General features: G+C 38.7%; 1 protein-coding gene across 7 annotated transcripts in view; it reads left to right on the top strand.

The window, feature by feature from the left end:
* LOC138165296 (FGGY carbohydrate kinase domain-containing protein-like) overlaps positions 1 to 20437 on the top strand; it is a 545803-nt gene that overhangs the window by 52061 nt on the left and 473305 nt on the right. For 5 of the 7 annotated variants that reach the window (XM_069093464.1, XM_069093465.1, XM_069093467.1 and 2 more), the window contains one exon: positions 18584 to 18672. In XM_069093464.1, the coding sequence (XP_068949565.1) occupies positions 18584 to 18672 (89 nt within the window). Of the gene's footprint in view, positions 1 to 17975; positions 18148 to 18583; positions 18673 to 20437 lie in introns of those variants that run through there. The other 2 variants (XM_069093471.1, XM_069093470.1) reach the window with 2 other exon arrangements.

The raw sequence follows: 20437 nt of genomic DNA, 5'->3' as shown, positions 1-20437 counted from the left end.
CCATTGCCTTGCTCGTCAGGTCTTTAGGACAAGGGGATGCCTCCATTACCTTGCTCGTCAGGTCTTTAGGACAAGGAGATGCCTCCATTGCCTTGATCGTCAGGTCTTCTTGACTGCGCTCCGTGTACCCTCTACATTATCTTATGCTGCCTCTCAACTTCCCAGTCTCACAACAGCCCTGAGATACCATGAAGATCATTCAAGACAGTGTGGAATGACACCAAGTAGAGTCATGTTGACTTTTAAATACAGTGGATGTCCAGAAAGATCCATTAGATGGTGTACTTGAGGAAGTCCTTAACAGAAGAAGGGAGAATTTAGGGGGATATAGAGATGAGTAAATATAGAATAAGCTCAGAGACGCAGTGTTGCTTACTGTTAGAGTGAGAGTGAGGAAGACCAGGATCATGCCCTGCCTCTGCTCTGTGACCCTTGTCTCTCCTCTCAGGGCTCTGGGTAGCTCTCTGACTGAAGGTACAGTGTAGGTAGCAGTCTGCATTGTTAGAGGTAGTTTCTTCTCAGAGTTCCATCCACCAATAAAAGCAGAGGAGAATTGCCTGTAACTCAGTCAATGGGGATTTATTATGCACCTAACATCTATCTGGAATTGTGCTAAGTACTAGGGATATGAAGACAAAAACTAAAAGGGAAGGACAGGCCCTAAGCTCATGAAGCTTCTATAACATATGGACAACATGTTCCCTCCTTGGGAAACTCCTGCCCTGGCCCCCTGGCCCTGCTGTGTTTATTGTGGTTTATTTCTCTGGAATCAGTTTCAGGAAAAGGCAAGCTGCCATGTTCACAATCAATGATAAACACATAGATCTAGACCTGAAAGGGACCTCAGAGGCCATTATATCCAAGGGTCCTAAACCTGGGATCCTTAAACTTGGTTTTTATTTTTTGTTCTTCCTCATTAAGGCTTTTCTTTTAGTTTCCAACATTCATTTTTATAAAATTTTGAATTCCAAATTTTTCTCCTTCATTCCCTCCCCCTTTCCTAAGACAGCAAACAATCTGATATAGGTCATACATGTACAATCATGTTAAACATATGTCAACATTAGTCATGTTGTGAAAGAAGAATCAGAGCAAAAGGGAAAAACCGCAAGAAAGAAAAAAAACAAAAAAGTGAAAACAGTCTGCTTCAATCTACATGCAGACTCCATAGTTCTTTCTCTGATGGGGTTGACATTTTCCATCCTTTGGATAAGTCCTTTGGAATTGTTTTTTGAGTATTGTATTGCTGAAAAGAGCTAAGTTAATCAAAGTTGGTCATCACATAGTGTTGGTGTTACTGTGTACAATATTCTCTTGGTTCTGCTCACTTCACTCAGCATCAGTTCATATAAGTCTTTCTGTGTTTTTCTGAAATCCACCTATTCCTCATTTCTTACAGCACAATAATATTCCATTATGTTCATATACTACTACTTGTTAAGTCATTCCCCAAATGATGGGCATCCATTCAGTTTCCAATTTTTTGCCACCACACAAAGAGCTGCTCTAAATATTTTGTACATGTGTGAACTTTTTTAATAGTATGCCTATTTCAATGTAATTGATTTCCTTGGTAATCCTATATAATTTATTTTATGCATTTTAAAACATTATTTTGAGATAGAGTCTGTAGGCTTCACCAGCCTGACAAAGAAATCACACAAAAAGGCTTGTCTGATCTAATCCAACACTTTCATTTTACACATGAGGAAACTGAAGTTCACCGAAGTAAAGGGACTTGCCCAAGGTCACACAAGGATTATCAATGGTAGGCTTTGAACCCAGGTTCTCCTACTCTGTAGCCTGGATCTTTCTATTCTACATTACCTCACTTTACTCCCTATTTTCTGCCCATCTTCTTCACAACTTTGCCAATACTTGCTGTCTTTTTTATCTTTTCCTCACCTGTCTATCCTACATTCAGTTATGGAACCATGAAAAATCAATTCTGCCATTGTTCCTGGATGGGATGTGTCGATCTTCTCCACTGTGGTCCTATTCACCATTTCTGTAACTTTTCAGACCAAAGTTTCTCTCTCTAGCCACCATTTCCTTAGTGTGTTTTCTTTCCCATTAGAGTGTAAACTCCTTGATGGTAGAGACCAACTTTAACTTTGTTATTTTGTATCCCTGGTGCTTGGCACCAGGTAAATAAAAGTTTTTTCATTCATTAATGTAAGTATAAGTAAAGTATATACAAAATTAACAGGAAGTATAGAGAGAGGGCAGCACTAGCAGCCAGGGGATTAGATGGCAGGAAGTCAGAGAATCAGGAAAAACCTCACATAGTAGGTGATATTTGAGCTTCCTGACTCCAGCTCCAACAATCTATCCACTGTACGACCAAGCTGCCTCAGCTAGAACATGTGAGATGTTCGACTAAAAAAGAAGGTACAGTGGTTCTTTGTTTCTTTTGCATCACTTTATCATGTTTCTCTCCAGTTTTGAAAGTATTTAAAGAATATGGAGGGGACAGAGAGGCTACATAGAGTATCATTACTATAGGATATTATATCGATCTTATAGCATATAGAAAGATACCATATTAATATAATGGGATATATAGATTTATCTATCTATTGCATATTTCTTGGTTATCTAAGACATAGACATAGAAATTAAAGCTGGAATGGTTCATAGAGGTTTTCTTATTTTTCCACCACCCATTTTTCCTTCGTGGGCCTCTTTTTTTTTAAATAATTTTTTGGTTTTATCATGGGCCTCTTAAATGAACTTTTAGAAATGAGGAAAATGAAACCCAGAGTTCTAATGACTTGTTCTTGGTCACATAGATCCATCTCTTACCCTCTCCTCTACGTGGCTTTACAGATAAGGAGCCTGAAGGAGGTCCAGGAGAAGTGCCTTCTTAAGGATGACATGGCTAGTGAATTGACGGTGCCAGTTCAACTTTAGGGGAGAATACCAATGAACTTCCATCTTCTGGGTTAATTTTCCTTTTTCAAAATTTTTATTTATTTTTAATTTATGTAATAAATCAAGTATTTCCATAACATAGTATAATAAAAAATATTGCACATGAAACTGCAAATCTATTATGTATAACTTGCTATTCCTTTTAAATATATAGTAAAGCTATCATGAAATTTTCTTTTTTTTTCTTCCCTCCCCCTGCCCTAGGGGCTGTGATGCCATAAGACACAAATATGTATATAAATATAAAGTCATTCTGTACATACTTCAGTTAATCAGTTCTTTCTCTGGATGCAGGCAGGGCCTTCCTTCATATATATGTCCTTTGAAGGTAATTTGCATATTTATAATAGTTAAAATAACTTATTGGCTCAAAGTTGTTTTTAAAGAATATTGCTGTTATGCATATGATGCTCTGCTTATTTTTCTCTTTATTATTTTGCACAAGTCTATTCATGTCTTTCTAAGATCATCAAACTCATCATTTCTTATAGCAAAGTAATATTCACCATTCCCCAATTGACAAGCATCTCTACAATTTCCAGTTCTTTGCCCCCACAAAAAAAGCTGCTATAAACATTTTGGAACATATAGATTCTGTTCCTTTTTCCTTATCATCTTTGGAAATAGACCAAGTAGGGTATAGGCAGTTTAATAATTATTTGGGCATAATTCCAGATAGTTCTCCGAAATGGTTGGATCAATTCACAATTCCACCAGCAATGAATTAAAATCCCATTTTCCCACATCCACTCCAACATTTATTGCTTTCCCCTTCAATCAATTTAGCCAATCTGATAAGTATAAAATGATAGCTTGAGGTTTTTTAAATTTTTATTTCTCTAATCATTAGTGATTTAGAGAAATTTTTTTCATGTGATTATAAATTGTGTTGTTTTCTTCATCAGAAAACTGCCTGTTCATATTCTTTGACAATTTATTGATTTGCAAATGACTGTATTGACTTTCAAAAGCAGGAGGGTCTTCCACCTTTGGGAGAAGGAGCTAAGGAATGAAATTATCCTGTTCCCCTGTCCCAGAAAAATCAAGAACTTTAAAGGAGCCTCCTAGACCTGTATTCTACTTTGCAAGGGGATATAAACCTTCATAAAGAACCAAGACCTCAGCTGTACCACTCCTTGGTGACCTTTTCTATTCTAAACATTATTTTCCTTTTTCATCATAAATCTCATTTTCCCTCTCACACAAAAAGAAAACACATGTCATATCATCTCTTGTATCAAGCCGGGTCATCTCTTTGGAAGTTTTGTGCAGGGACTTGTCAGGTTAGAACCAGATTCTCTTTAACCTTTGAAGAGGGCATAGGGTCACGTTAGCTACTCTTACAGCATCTGCTGTGGATTTTGTCTTTGGGAGGGGGCATATCTCTCCTATGGAGGTTCTATGTAAATCAGGCTCATAATTCAATATGCCTCATGTTCACTCAGTGGAGTATTGAGCATCCTGGTTTTTTTTTTTTTTGTAACATAAGGTATCCATCTATTTCTCAGTTTTTAGTTTTCTATTCTCATCTTTATTTCTTACATCTGTGTCCTCCACTTTCAGGCCCACAATACTACCGGCATTGATATTCCTGAAAAATAACAGATTCCAGAGAATTAAAAACTAAATCTTCAGAATAGTAATAATCTTTCTTTGGTTAGCTACCTATGTCCCACAATTAGTCAAGAACACTTCTTTACCCATTAGCGTTACAAGCACATATCACCAAAAAGTGTTCATTTAACCCCTTCTGAAAGGCCTCCAGTGATGTGGAAGGAGCTCACCACTCACTGAACTCACTCATTCTGGTTGTGGAGCTCTTTAATGAATTTTTATTGATCCCTCATCATCTCTTGTCTGAACTATTGCAGTAGCTTCTTGATGAGTCTGCCTACCTCATATCCCTCTTCCAATTCAATTTCAATTCGGTCACTAGTGTTTTTTTTTTTTAACACAGGTCCTACTATGTCAGTCCCTTGTTCATGTTGTCTCCTTCATCAGATTGTAAGCTCCTAGAGGTCAGGGATTGTCTTTTGCTTTTTTGTTTTGGTAAATATAGTGCTTTGAACAGTTCCTTGCACATAGTAGGCACTTAATAAATGTTTCATAAATTCATTGATTGCCAGCTTTGCCAAAGATGGATTGGAGAAGGGAGACACTGGAGGTTGGGTGGCATTGTTTCAGGTACTTGGTCCTAAAGATTGAGTCAATTCTAGACCTGAAGTTTGGGTAAAAGGCAGCTATAATTCACCCACATCTGTTATTTTTAGCTGTGCAGGTAAATGGTTAAAATTTCTCCAGTGGTTTAGGTAGAAGTCTTCATTGCTTGAGTCATTTCAGGACTAGACTAGACAAGACAAATCCCCAGAGAATATACTGTTGCACTGACCCCTGGAAGGGAGGAGGGCTGGTCCTGATGACCTAACAGGCCTTTTTCCACCTCTGATTCTGGTGGGGGCATGACTCAGAGACAATGACATCATAGATGAGCTCATTCACCCTGAGAAAAGATGTGCCTGCAGAGCAGGGGCAGCGTTCTCTTACTTCCACCCTTCTCACGTGGTGTTTTCCTCTTCCTGAGCATGTGGCACTTTGAGTTGGTTTATGCGGTTCTTTGCCCCTTCTACCTTGTCATTTGTTTAATAATTTTCCTTTTTATTACCTCTCATCCAAGTCATCTTGTATTTTTTCCTCATCTTCATTTACTTCTCTCTTTCCTTTCTTCTCTGCTGTTTTAAAATTCTTCTTTCTTTTTCTTTCTTCTATTTTCTTTTTTCTCTTTTTCTTTCTTTTTAAATTCTCTTTTTTTTCCTCTTCTTTGAATGTAGCTATCTCTGGTATTTTCATGCCTTCTTGTTGACTTCCTGTCTTTCCCCTGTGTCCAGTTCTCAGTGGTGATGCTTATGGAGAGAGGTATATTTGCTGGAAGTACTTTATTCTTGGGTAATACTTTGAATATACTTTGAGTAAATAAATTTCACTTTCTTCTCTGAATTGGCTTAATTCATAATGTAGTGAGATCACAGGCTATGAGAGCTAGAAGGAAACTTAAAGGTCATCAGGCTCAACTGCCTTGTGTTATATACAAAGAAACTGAGGACCCCAAAGGAGAAGTTTCTGAGGGAATATAGCTTGGACATATTGCTCATCTCTCTCAAACCGAGAGAAGTGACATAACAGCACATGGCAGCTCTTGGACTCCCAAACCAATAGCAAGCAACTTTCTAACTGTAATAATTTTAACACTAATGTCTCATGGAGCTCAGTCCATTGAAGGAAAGTCAGTAGAAGTACATACAAGCGTATGTCAAATCTTATCCCATCATTCCAAGGCTTACCTCTGTGAACTTAATGGGATTTTAAGATCTTCCTGCCCATTGATAGGCGTCACCTGGAGCCCATTCAGGGAAGCTTGCTTAGGGGAGGCTTGCTTGTAGGAAGGCTTTCACACCTGAGCAAATTTCTAATTAGGCACCAATCACTGAGGGCTATGATGCCTTCTGGCTCTGAGAAGGGTATATATACTCTGAGTTGGTGTTTTGCTTTGGGGCTCACTTATGAGAAGGATCTTGTGATTCCCTGGTGAGATTCTGAGTGGCCTATGTTCAGAGCTCCCAATTGCTCAGATGTAAAGGCTCTCTCCCTCCAGAGATGTGTGTAAAGTGCATAGTTGATTCAGGCAGTCAGAGCCTGTCTGTTGGTCTTTATTACTTTGTTTATATTTTCTCCATATTCTCTCTGAAGTTCAGGGTGCTGACTTTTCCCCTGAACTAGGGAATATAATTTTGAAAGATTGTTGACCCCTTAAACAGCTATCTTTCCTAGTAAAACAGATCTAAGAACCTGTTCTAGCAGCCATCCTGGGGATACTAGTGTGGTTGCTGTTAGAACCTCCTACAGTGAAACCCTATTATCACCCAAAGTTCTTATTACATGGTTGTAGCTAGAACATGGATAAAATCTTATTCCTCAAATGCTATTCTATGGAGCAAAAAAGACTGAAAGAAAAGGTCAGCCTGGAATATGAGGCTGTGCCTCAGCAAAACTGTTTATAAGGGAGCACAAACGGAATTGTAGGACTTAACAGTGGACACAAGCTTTGCATTCAGAACTAGATGGGACCTTGAACATTATAGTCTGATCCTCTTTCTTCAAAACTATGTAAACGCGGGCCCAGAGAAATAAATAGACTTTTCCAAGGTCATATAGTAAGTAAAAGAGTATCAGACCTGTGAGTCCAATCCTGTAGCCTGAGGTTCATTTTTCTCTTTTCGTTTTTTAATTCTGAAATTAACAAATACCACATACAACAGATTTACATATAAGTGTATATATATGCATATATATTAAAGCAAAAAAAAGAGAATTGTATAAGAAACTTCAGCTATTTATTATGTGTATCTTGCTTTTCTTTTTAAATGTATAATAAGATCAGTCTAAGCCTTTAAAGGTGGTTTTTTTTTTTTTTGCTTCTTTTTGGTCTTCCTTCTGTTCTTTTCTCTCATCCTTTCCTTCCTTCCTTCCTTCTTTTAAATGAGTACTTGGTTTCCAGTTCTACTAAAAAACAAAAACAAAAACTCTGCTATAAATATTTGTGTCCATATGTATCCTTTTCTTTTTCCTTTAATTTAATTTAATATTAGCAGTATAGCCTGGTCATGTACACTTTGATTATTTTTTTGGACATCATGCCAAACTGTTGTCAGAATGTCTGGACATGTTCACAACATCATCAACAATCCAGCATCCATGTGCTTATTTGTCTGTTGCTCTCTAATATTTGCCATTTTCGTTTCTTTTTCTTTTTTCTAAAAATGAAAAGTACAAAGTTGCCTATATGTATGTATGTATGTATGTATGTATGTATATGATTTCTTCCTTTGAAACTGCCTATTCATATCTGTTGTCCATTTACCTATTGGGAAATTTTCTTGTTCTTATAAATTTGAATTGGTTGCTTATATAGCTTAGAAATGAGACCTTTAATAAAGAAACTTATTGCAATCCCCCCCCCCAGTTACATCCTTCTCTTACAAATTTAAATTGGTCTTATTACTTCGTAAGAAAACCCAACACTTTAAAATTTTTATATAACCAAAATTCTACATTTTATCTCTTGTCCATCTCTGTCCCTTGTTTGATCATGAAATTATCTTCTATTTATAGATCTAAAAGGGTAATATCTTTTTTAATCCTCTGTTAAGGTTATCACCCTACATGTATAAGTAATGTATCCATTTGGATCTTACCTTGGTATATGGTGTGAGATGTTGGTTTATACCTAATTTCTGCCAGACTGCTTTTCAGTTTCCCCAGAACTTCCTCCCCCTCCCCAAATATTGAGTCCTTACTCTAATATCTGGGGTCATTAGGTTTTTCAAACACTAGACCACTAGGCAGCATGTAGAAGAACTAGGATCTGACTCCCAAGTTCTCAAGTTGTCCTTTCCACAAAGTTCTTTTCAATTCTGAGTTTCATCGTATTAAGATCATACACCATATTTTTTTGCTTACTTTATTCTTTCTCATGCTTTTTTTTTTACTTTTGATTTGTTTCTTCTTTCACAACCATTATGAATATGGAAATGTTTTACATGATAGTGTATGTATAAACTAAATCAAACTGTGTAACATTTTCAGAAGAAGGGAGTAGAGGAAGGGAGAAAAATTTGGAACTCAAAATCTTGTAAAAATGAATACTAAAAACTTTCTTGATTTGTAATTGTGGGAAAAATAAAATACTACTTAAATTAAAAAAAAAAGAGCACATGCCAGGGGATGATGATGATAATCCATGCCTTGCCTTGCTTTGCCTTCCCTTCCCTGACATAATTTCATTTCATAATCACAATAACCCTTTAAGGAAGGTGGCATTTTCTACCTTTTTACCACCCCAAAATTTTTTTAAAGCAATTGGGGTTAAGTAACTTGCTCAAAGTTACACAGCCAGGTGTTTCTGGGTGGGCGCTAAGTATCTGAGCCTGGATTCGATCCCAGGTCTCCCAACTCTGGGGCCTGCGCTTTTACTCACTGTGCCACCTGGCCACCCCTCCACCAAATTTTGATGTATGGGGAAACTAAAGTTTAGAGAGATTAAGTTACTGCCCATTGTGACATCATTCATGAGTATCAGAGGTGAGATTTGACCTCAGAATATCATGACTCTAAACCTAGTTCTCTATCCATTATTCCACATTAAGGTACTTGACTAGTTTCTAGGGTAGCTCAGCCCTTTGACAAGGTTTCAGGCTAGACATTCTAAGAAAGAATATTTTCTTTTTTCACCTCTAAAAAAGGGAGAAGGTGTTCTTTATGCCTTTTGTGTTACAGTACAATCATTTTCTGATATATCTCCTTCTATTACCTAGGGAACCTTCTCCTACAACAAAAAAACAACTAATCAAAACAAAAACTATGTCTGACAATATAGGTAACATTCCTCATCAACAGTTCTCCACATTCCTAAGGAAAGGGCTGAGGTTAATTTTAACAAAATTTACAGGTTTCTACAGGTCATGAATGTTGTGCTTATGATCACTAAATCTTTAATAGGACTCTATAGGGGAAGGTAAGAGAATGAGCATTTATCTAGTACGCACTATATTTCTGGCACTAGGCTGAGCACTTCTTACAAGTATCATCACCTTTCATCCTCACAGCAGCTTAGTGAAGTAGGTGCTCTTATATCCCCCATTTCAGAGTTGAGAAAACTGAAGCTAACAGAAACTGTAAACTACTCAGTGTTTCGGAGTTAATGTGTCTAAGACCATATTTGAACTCAGGTCTTCCTGACTCCAGGACAAGAACTCTCTCTATTGTGACACTAGTTCTTTCTGCTTAGGTGGCCAAGATTCTGTGCAAAGATAAATATTAATAATTCATCCTTGACTTTGGTGGAAATTTAAAAGAAGCCAATTCAAGCTTGATGCAGGCAAAACTTTCTATGAATGAAAGCTGTGCTGATGTGCAATGGGCTGTCAGGGTAGCCTGTTCCCCTTCCTTGGGGGGGGGGAGGCATCTTCAAGCAGAGGGTGGATAACTATTTATTGGGAATTCCTCTTGTGTATGAGGAAGACTAGACTTCCACTGTGTGCCCACCCAGCCTTCAAAGTCTGTGATTCTTTGACATCATGGCTTTGATCATCTGAAGCAAATAGCAAAGAGATGGCCATTTCAACATTTTTGAAAGGAGTCCCCACTGCAGACCAGGATGGTGAATCATGAATGGCTTCCATTAAGTGTTGTGAAGAAATATATCTGAGGAAGAGGAGCCAAGGTAATTGACTTTGGACAGAGAATATAGGGGACATCAATGGAAGGAAGCTGCTAGGATAGCATCCAACCCATTCCATCAGAAAATATCCCCGAAATAATTTCCTGTCTCTTGGGCCAGCAGCCCCCCCCTTGAATGGAGTATGGCAGACATTCCCCGGGCTCAGCAGCAACCTCGCCAGCCAGGCCAGGAAGTGAATGAATCCATTTGCCAATTAAAATGAAACCCCTCCAAAGGACCTGCTTACCCCAGACAAGAGAGATTTGTCTTCCTGGCAGTCTCCTTGGCCAGGATCCTTCTTCGCTCTGTAACCCTCCAGAGAATAGATGCCAACCTGCTCTCTGGGCAATGAAGCTGGGACAGAGCTTTTTCTTACTTCTCATTTATTCAATGAGTTTGAATTAATTTATCCTGTATATATATTATGTGTGCCTAGACTCTGAGCCCCTCAAGGTGAGACTGTTGTTATTTTTCCCCTTCCTTTGTATCCCCAGTGCTTAGAATGGTATATGGTAGGCACTTAATAAATGCTTGTGGACGTGATAACTTAGTATCACCAGTTTTTAGTACAGTGTCCATCACATAGTGAGCGCATCAATCATCCTCATCCTCATCATAACTGGTCTTTATAGAGAGTTGTTAGATTTGAAATATGATCTCATCTGATCCCCACAGCAACCCTGGGAGGCAGGTAGCATTGTTATCCCCAGTTTGAAGACTGAGAGATACATTGTCACACAGCTAGTAAGTGTTTGAAGGTGGATTCGAACTAGGGGTTTTCTTGACTCCAAATTCTGCATTCTGTTCACCTGCCTTTGCTTTGTAAACCTTAAAATGGTATGTAATGGTGAGCTCTTCATAGATGCTGGTTGACTTGCCGACTTTCTGGGAGTATCCTTGGTCTTGGTCCTGTGGGGCTGCCCCAAGGACTTATGGGTTTGACTGTCCTGTAAGGACCCAGCAATCTAACAGGGAGATCGACTATGGTCAGAAATGCTGAGATATTGGCCCTTGTGCTGCTTCTCAGGGAGAGATGAGCTTTTTGTTCTCTTAGAATTCAGATCAACTAATGTTAATACAGGCCATCATTTGCAATCGTGCTCCATTTTGAGACACTTTCAAGTTCATTCAAATCAGCAATCGTTCGTGATAATGATAATCAAAGCTACAACATATATTTATATAATACTTTAACATCTGTTCAGCTAGGTCATCCCATTTCAATCTCCAACAACCTTGTGAGATAGGTATGATTATTATCCTCATTTTATTGATGAGGACACTAAAGATGAAAGAAGATAAGTTCCTTTCCCTGGCTCACATATGTAGAAAATGTTTGAGGCAGGATTTGAATTTGGCTCTTTCCGAGGCCCAGTCTAGCTCTCTGTCCCATGGACTGCTGTGGTCGGAGAGGGAATGCAAAGCAATCAATCAATCAACAAGTTAAAATTAAATAGAAGCTATGGGCCAGGCATTGTGCCAGGAACTGGGGATTCAAGTACAAAAAAAAAATGAAAAAAACTCAGTATTTGCAATGAGCTTACATTCTAATAAAGGAGACTATATGTCATATCTTAATCCAATAAACTTCAGGGCCTCCTATTTTGCTCCATAATTAAATAAGAAGCCTTTTTTGTTTCTAAAACTCTTCTTAAACTCTGAGCTTTCCAATCTTCCAATCCCTTCCATCCCTCCACCTACTTTACAGTTCAGTGCCATTGGCCTCATTTCTGTGCCATCCCCTCACTGGGAATTTTCACTGGTGGTCCCCCATGCCTGGAATACTCTCCCTTCTCAGCTCCACCTCCTCCTAACTTCCCAGGCTTCCTCCAAGGACCAGCTAAAATCCCAACCTTCCCCAGGAAGCCTTTCCCAGGCCTTCTGAGATTGCCTCCGATGTATCCCATCTGCATCTTGTTTGTAAACAGATGTCTGCGTGTGGTCTCTCCTAGAGATTGCAAGCTTCTTGGGGGTTGGGCCTGTTTCTGTCTTTCTTTATATTCTCAGTGTTTAGCACAATTCCTACAAAAGCAAAAAGTAGTCTAGTTAAAAGAAAAAATAAAGGAAACTACATTTTGGAAAAATGTACCATAGACAAGTAATATTAAATATTTTTACGGTACATTTCTCTGATAAAGGCCACATATTTCAAATATGTAGGAAACTGAGTCAAGTTTATAAAAATAAGAATCATTGTCTAATTAATCAATGACTCAGTTTTCAAAACTCAGTTTTCAGAACTCATGTCCTAGCTGCCCCAGTTTTTTTTTTTTTAATTTTGAGCTCCAAATTCTATCCTTCTCTTCCTCCACTTCCTCCTCCTTGAGAAGGGAAGCAGTTTGATAAAGACTGTTAGATTGTTCATGTGAAGTCATGCAGAATATATTTCTGTTTTATACATGTTAAAAAAGAGAACACAAAATACATTTTATATGTAACATATATACGTATATGTGTATATATGTATATATATATAGTTTAAAAATGCTTTGATCTCCATTCAGAGTCTATCAGTTCCTTTCCTGGAGAAGTATAGAATTTTTCACTTTAAGTACTTTGAAATTGTCTTGGATCATTGTATTACTTAGAGTAGCTAAGTCTTTCACAGTTGATTATCATACCACATTGTTTACTATGTACAATGTTCTTTTTGTCCTGCTCACTTCACTTTGCATCAGTTCATATTAATCTGAAATCATCCCCATCCCTGTCATTTCTTCTTATAGCACATTAGTATTCCATCACAATTTATTCAGCCATTCCTTAATTAGTTGACATCACCTCGGTTTCTAATTCTTTGCCATCATGAAAAGAGCTGTTATAAATATTTTTGTACATATAAGTACTTCTCTTTTAGCTTTTTGGGATACAGCCCTAGTAGTGGTATTGCTTGGTCAAAGGCAATGAATAATTTTATAGGCCTTTGGTCATAGTTTCAAATTGCTCTCCAGAATGATTGAAACAGTTCACAACTCCACCAAGAGTGAGTGCATTAGTGTCCCGATTCTTCCACATCTTTCCAAATATTTGTTGTTTCCCTTTTCTGTCATAATACCAATCTTGTTTCAAAGGCTCGAATCTTTGGGTTCATCAAATATGAGATTACTATGGCCATTTACTACTAGGTATTGTGTATCTAATCTATTCCAGTGATCCACCACTCTATTTCTTAGCCACTACGAGATTGTTTTGATGATTACCTCTTTGTAAAACTCACTATTAATTTAACTCACTGATAATTTAGTTAAAACAACTCTGAGGTATTTACTAACAGCTTCCAAAAATTACAAATGCTGTAGGAGTTGAGGGAAAATAGCTACCCCACCTCCCAGTACGGCACTGAAACACTTCCGCTATCTCCTATAGCTAGAGGTGAAAAAGTCCAGAAATGTCTTCCCTGGGATAACGGTCTTCTGGGGTTTTTCACCAATTTGACTCCTCAACATCACTGTTCTTTGAATGATTACCATTCAGATAATCCTCCCCCCTTTTTAACCACTTGTCAAACTATTTTCAGCTTATTTGTTGGTTTAACCATCTTTCCAATTTCAGCCTTTGAACTTAAGTTAAGGACAAGGTTTTTCCTTTTCTTGTAGTTGTTTGTACTTTTCAAAAATCTTGCTAGAAAACAATCTCTTAAAAATCTTCAGGGACCAATTTATCAAGTGGGGAATTAAGGAGAGAAAGCACTCCACTCTCTCTCATTCATTATGCCTTCATTCTCACACAAACAGCCTAGTTATCTATCATTCCTTCGTAATTAATAACCAAATATCGGAACGTTCTGGGAGAGACTCCTGTTTCCTTGATTTCTGTAAGCTACAGCGCCCCTCCCCAGTGGGGGAGGGCTTAAAAGAGGGGCCCCAGCAGGGAGGGCTTAAAAGAGGGGACCCAGTGGGGGAGGGCATGAAAGAGGGTCCCCAGCCTGCATTAATGCCCAACTACCTATTCTCCCTTTGATTACCCCCCAACCTTATCACAGCAGCCAAAAGGATAGGTTAGAATGCAGAACATCGGCCCCCGCCCCACTCCCTGCCACCTTCTCTCATAAAATTGTTGATCCCTTATGGGGAGGGGAAGGAGAGGGCTGAAGAGGCCTTCTGTCCTGAGGGGACATGATGGCTCCTGGCTTGCTCAGATGTTTGTGGCCGCCCAGCTCTCTCTCCACCCTCTACTGAACTCTGCAGCTGGCTTTGTTTTGAGAGATCTGCTACTCCTGAGAAATGCTGTGGTTTTATCAAATAATGGATGTGGTTCTTTGAACCTTCTATCCCTTTGATTCATTCCAAGCCCCAGGGATTGACTAGCTCCAGGACTGGCATTGGGAAGCAGAGAGCTTGCAGGCCAGGTCACAGATCTATGGAGCTTAAATAATAGGGACTTTTATTGTGGAAAAGAGGGAGAAAAGATGAATATTGGATGTTGCTTGCTCTGGGTTTTTAGCTCTTTTATTTGTTCTGTACTGTTTACACTTCCATACTTCCTTCCAGTCTTCTCTTTTAGAATGGGAACTGCTCATTCTTTATATTTGTCCCTCCATTACTTAGCACAGTGCCCAGTACACAGTAGGTCCTTAATGCTTGTTGGATGGATTAAATAAGGAGACCTTTTAGTGTCCTTTACCATTAAACAGAACTATATGGGGGATATTTTTTTAAAAAGCAGGCTCCTAAACCTCTTTTCCTCCTTGTATACAGTGGGGTGTTATACCCTAGTACAAGTGAGGGAGCATCCAGGTTAGACTTCAGTGAGGTGTGATTGCTCAGAGCTCTCTCCTCTGTTGGCCAGAGGGGTTGTTATGGGCTTCTGCCCTGTGGCCAGTCCAGAGCTAAAAAAATACATCAGTCGACTAACTTTGATAGACTGGGCTCCCCTCAGCAATGTATAAGACAACTCCGAAAGACTCATGATGGAAAGGGATATCTTTGTCCAGAGAAAGAACTGCAGAGCCTGAATGCAGATGGAAGCAAACTACCTGCTCTCTCCCCCCCTTTTTTTTTTGGTTTTGTTTTATTTCTTCTTTCTTATTGTTCACTCCATTGGTTATAATCCCTCTTTACAACTTGAATAATGTTTAATGTGAAGGTATTTGTAGATCCTATATTTTATTGCATGCCACCTTGGGGGGAGGGGAGAGAGGGAGGAGAAGGAGTGGGAGAAAATTTGAAACACAAGGGATTGTGGAACTGAATTTTGTAAACTAAAATAAATAAATTAATTAAAATTAAAAAAAATAGATTAAAAAAATACATCAGTGGGCCTTGATATACTTTTGGCCAGTCAAGCTTTTGATGACAAAGCACTTGAAAATCATGGGCTCCATCCAAAAAAAAAAAAAGGCATGGGATCACTCACATATGGTCTGTCAGCATTTCTAGAGAAATGAATCCAAGCTCCAGGGAGCATTCACTCCCTCCCTACCCCCTCTTTTCTTTCATTACATTTTATTTCTCTCTTCTCTTTCTCTCTCTCCTTTCTACCCTCTCTTTCATCTTCCTTCCTTCCTTCCTTCCTTCCTTCCTTCCTTCCTTCCTTCCTTCTTTCCTTCCTTCCTTCCTTCCTTCTCTCTTTATTCCTCTCTGTCGACCTTTTTCTTTGTCTTTTATTTGGTATTTTCCTATCTTCTTAATGTCTGTCTTTTCCCACATCCTCCCCACCACCACCACTACCACCTTCCAAGGAAGATAACACATAAAGAGATGAGATTTGGCTTATTTCAAATGAGAGAGTGGGTCATAGAATCTCGGAGCTGGAAATAGATCTCATTGGTTTTGTTGACCAAAAAATAACTGAGCAAGGATTCAGACTTACAGAATTTCAAATTAGACCTTGAACTCACAGCCATTTATACCTGAAAATGAGCTGTCACTATAGCACCTGACAAATTGTCATTCAGCCTTTGCCTGAAGACCTCCAGGACTAGAAATTCACCACCTCCCAATGCAACCTTTATCACTTTAAGAAAGATCTTGTAATTAACCAGTTTTAGTTTGTTTTCTCATATCAAGCTTCGATTTTCTTCTTTTCAATTTTCCATCCATCACTTTTGGTTCTGATCTCTCGGACCAATTAGAACATTTAATCTAATCCCTATTTCCCACGCCAGCATTTCTGGAAACCTTGAAGACAATCGTCCTATCCCTTTCACCTCTCTAGGCTAAGTATCTCCAGTTTCTTCAGTCAATCCTCATATGGCATGATCGTCAGGGCCATCACCAACCCAGTCGTCCTCCTCTAGATATTATCAAATTTATCAGTGCCCTTCCAAAATCATGGTGCCAAGACCCAAGCAAAGTACTCCAGACTTAATCAGGCCAATAAATAGTAGAACTATGACTCCTCTCATTCGGCACAGTGTTGCTGGTTAGTCATTCAGTCTTGTCTGACTCTTCTTAAACTCATGAACACCAGCCCCTTCTATCCTCTATCTCTCAAAGTCTGTCTAATTTCATGCTGTTGCTTCCATGATAATTTCTTATCTATCCCTTCCTCTGCTGTCTTCTCCTTTTGCCTTCAATTTTTCCCAGCATCAGGGTCTTTTCTAATGAGTCCCATCTTTTCATTCTGTGGCCTTTTTATGCTTCAACTTCAGCATTTAACTTTCCAGTGAAGAGCCCAAATTATTTTCTTTCAGGATTGATTTGATATTTTTGCTATCAAAGAAATTTTCAAAAATCTTCTCCAGCATCACAGTTTGAAAGCACTGATTATTCAGTGCTCAGCTTTCCTTATAGCCTAACTTTCACAGCCATATATAGCTACTGGAAAAACTCTAGCTCTGGTTATATGGACCTTTGTCAGCAAGGTGATGTCTGGGCTTTTCTGCATGCTCTGGATTTGCCATGGTGTCTTCTCTTAATTCAGCCAAGGATTGCAGTTTTTTCTGTTATTTGTATCCTATTGACTCCAATTAAGCCCACTGTCTCACACCACTTTTCATATCTCCCCAATATAAGACCCGTAAAATGGATTCTTTGAACACGAATTAGTTGTCCATATTTAATTTCATATTATTATGTTTCACTTGTTATTCTAATTTTTCATGGTCTTTATGAATAGATATCTATTTTGTCATCTAGTTTGTTACTCTTCCCTCCCAGTTTTGAACAATCTGCATAAATGTTGTATGACATCCAAAAATGTAAGTAGAATATGGCTAATAACATGTCATTTTATGGCATTTTGTTGGGCATCTTCCTCCAAATTTCTATGAATCCTGACAGCCATAACAACATAGATGTAGAGCTGGAAGGAGACCTTAGGAGATCATTGTCTTCCCCCCTTTCCATTTTACAGTTAAAGAAACTGATACGGCTAGTAAATATCTGAGGCAGAATTCCAAGCCAAGTGCTTGCTGACTCATGGACCAATTTGCCTCCCCAAACAAAAATCAAGAACGTCTCTACTTGACTTCAGACTACAGAAATTTTGTTTAACTTGATTTTTCAAAGATCATGCTCAGGACCTTAGCAGTAAAAGCTGTCATTCTTTCAGGGCATTGGGGTGTATTTTGTCGAAGCATTGTAATTTGAACTTGTTGAAGTGCCTAACTGTGTACTTACCAGCTTCTCATTTAGCTTGGATTTCAATTCCCTATTTGATATTTTCATACCATCATTTCTAACCAGAAAGTCTTTCTGTTTTCTTTCTACCTCTCTTTTTTTCAGTTTGCCTTTTTATGGGAACCCATGTTTTGGGAAGTTTTTCCTGTTCTTACTGTAGCCAGATGTCTAATGGTGATATGAAAGCAATAGAAGGAAATGGAATCAGTTAAGAGGGACATAAAAAGGGAGGGGGCTTTGATATGGGCAGAGTCTATATTAGCTTACCAGATGCATTTTTTGGATTTGTGATTGTTGAAAATCGATCAAACACAGTTCATTTTGAACTTGATGGTAAGCTCCTTGAGGATGATGACCATGTTTTTGCTTTCTTTTTGGGTGAGCTGGTATATGTAGAAATTTAAAGAAGAATTTGGCTTCAGTTTTATCTCCTTTATTTTTATGGAGCTCCCTCTCTAGCCCACAGTTGCTAGTGGTGGAAACATTATTTTCATTGAATGCTTGCCCTATCTCTTCATAGTCCTTTCACCAGGAAGATCAATTATATACCCTCTCAAAAATAGAGGCTTTTGATCACTTTGGTAGGAGAGAGATAAAAAAGAAATACTTAGAAGTATTATTAATAATTTTCTGCTGATTATCCCACCCCCAATTAATGTGATGGAGTTAATCTTTCCTTTCCCCCTGCCGCAGTTTGCATGTTTTCACTGGCATTGTTGGACTGGGCTTGATGATTTTGAGCCATGATTAAATATATTGGGGGGAAAGGTGAAAGAGAGTTCTAATTGATCCTAATGTGTATTTCATTTGGCAGAACTTGAGAGAGTCTTGCTGGGACAAGGCAGGCCACTTTTTTGATTTGCCTGACTTCTTATCATGGAAGGCAACCGGTGTCACGACCAGGTAGGTGAATTGCAAGTTGCATTCTGCTTGTTCTCATCCATTGTCCTGCTCAAGAGAAGGTCTGCGTGTAGGTATAGATTCGCACTGATATGGCTTTGAAAATTCACTTTGACTGTATGTACTGTCTGGACATCTGTATGCAATTTCACATACTTGAAACATCTTGAAACTATCTTATAGCTTCCACTACCCCTACCTTAGCACAACTGTTCTGAGAAGCTTTGGGGTTTGTGTGTGTTCAGCTAGAGCAATGAATTAAGGACTGGATACGTAAGAGGGAGATTCAGGCAGAGGCCAGTCTCAGATGTGATTGACTCAGCGTCAGCAAAGGCTGGCCTTACCGGCTGTTTTGGTCTGAAAGAAGAAAACATTCCTTTGTCGGCATTTGAAATCGAAAGGGAAATAAAAGGTTTCTTTTAGAGGTGGATAGATATGTGTAGGCATTGTTGTAGAATATATGTTGGGCTCCTATGGAAGCAAGAGTTATGGGTACTTAGAGCCAGTGACTCTCTGGGGCTCTTCTGTCATCCATAAGGAGCTTAAACTCAGCTCAATTAAATTCGACAACCATTTACTTTAAGTACAGAAGCATCATGGCATAACGGATAGACAACCAGCCTAGGAGTCAGGAAGTCCTGGGTTCATTTCCTGACTCGAGCACCTACTGGTTATGTAGCCTTGCACAAAGCATTTAACCTCTTAGGGTCCCAGGCAATTCTGTAAAATTATAAAATGCAAACCAGGTGCTGATGGGGGAAACTTCCTTACCTGAAGTGTCATGCTACTGAAATCACAGCATAGGTCTAGTAAAAAAAATATATACATACATATATACATGTGTGTATATATATGTATATATAAACTGTATATATATACACATATACTATATTAATGTTATATAATATATAATTTCATATTATAGAACTATTATATGAATGTATCATGTTATATGTTATGTAGTATATAATATAGGGACAGAACTATACTAATATTATGTGTGATATAATTTAGTATTATAGTATCTTTATATTGCTATTAATATGTAATGACATATATGTTATATGTAACTGTTCTTAGTGATTGAGATACAAAGACAGAAAGGAAACTGGCCTTGTCCTTATGGAGTTTCCATTCTAAGAGAAAATAACATGTTAGGAGATAGTTTAGTGCAGCAGAAAATGTGCTGAGCTTGGAGTTATCAGGCTTGTGTTCAAATCATGGTTCTTTCACTTATTACTTTGATCCTGGACGAGTTAGTTAGTTTCTCTGAGACTCAGTTTTCTCAACTATAGAATGAGAGGGGTTATACTAGGGAGCACAGGGGATGAAGGGCTGGGCTTGGAGTCAAGAAGTGCGTTCAGGACAAGATGGCTGAGCTCTCCCCCACCCCCACCCCCAAACCCTTTTAAAGCATGCCATAAAACAATTGCTGGAGCAGTGGAATGCACAAAAGGATGGGGGGAAATCATTTTCCAGTCCAAGACAGCGTAGAAGACTGGCATGAAAGATCTGTGGCACCTGAACGAGAGTGAAGCACAGGCCAGTGCAAGTGGTGCCAGCACACATTCAACCCCAGCAAGCCAGGAGCAGGCCTGGGGAGCCACTGAATCAGCAGTGGCAGAAACTGCTTCCAGATCCGTCAGGCCACAGACACTAAGGGGCTGGAACACCTGGTCTGAAGGAGATTACAGGGGTTTCTTTACTAGGCCTGAGACAGGACTCTCTGCTTTGCCCATATTCAGATCTGGGTCACAGTCCTGGATGG

This window comes from Petaurus breviceps, unplaced genomic scaffold (genome assembly GCF_028583685.1).
Source record: "Petaurus breviceps papuanus isolate PSGF00001 unplaced genomic scaffold, PetGlider_PUasm1.0 208, whole genome shotgun sequence".
Classification (NCBI taxonomy): domain Eukaryota; kingdom Metazoa; phylum Chordata; class Mammalia; order Diprotodontia; family Petauridae; genus Petaurus; species Petaurus breviceps.
Note: the sequence above shows the minus strand (reverse complement) of the source record. Positions and strands in the feature narration are given on the sequence as shown.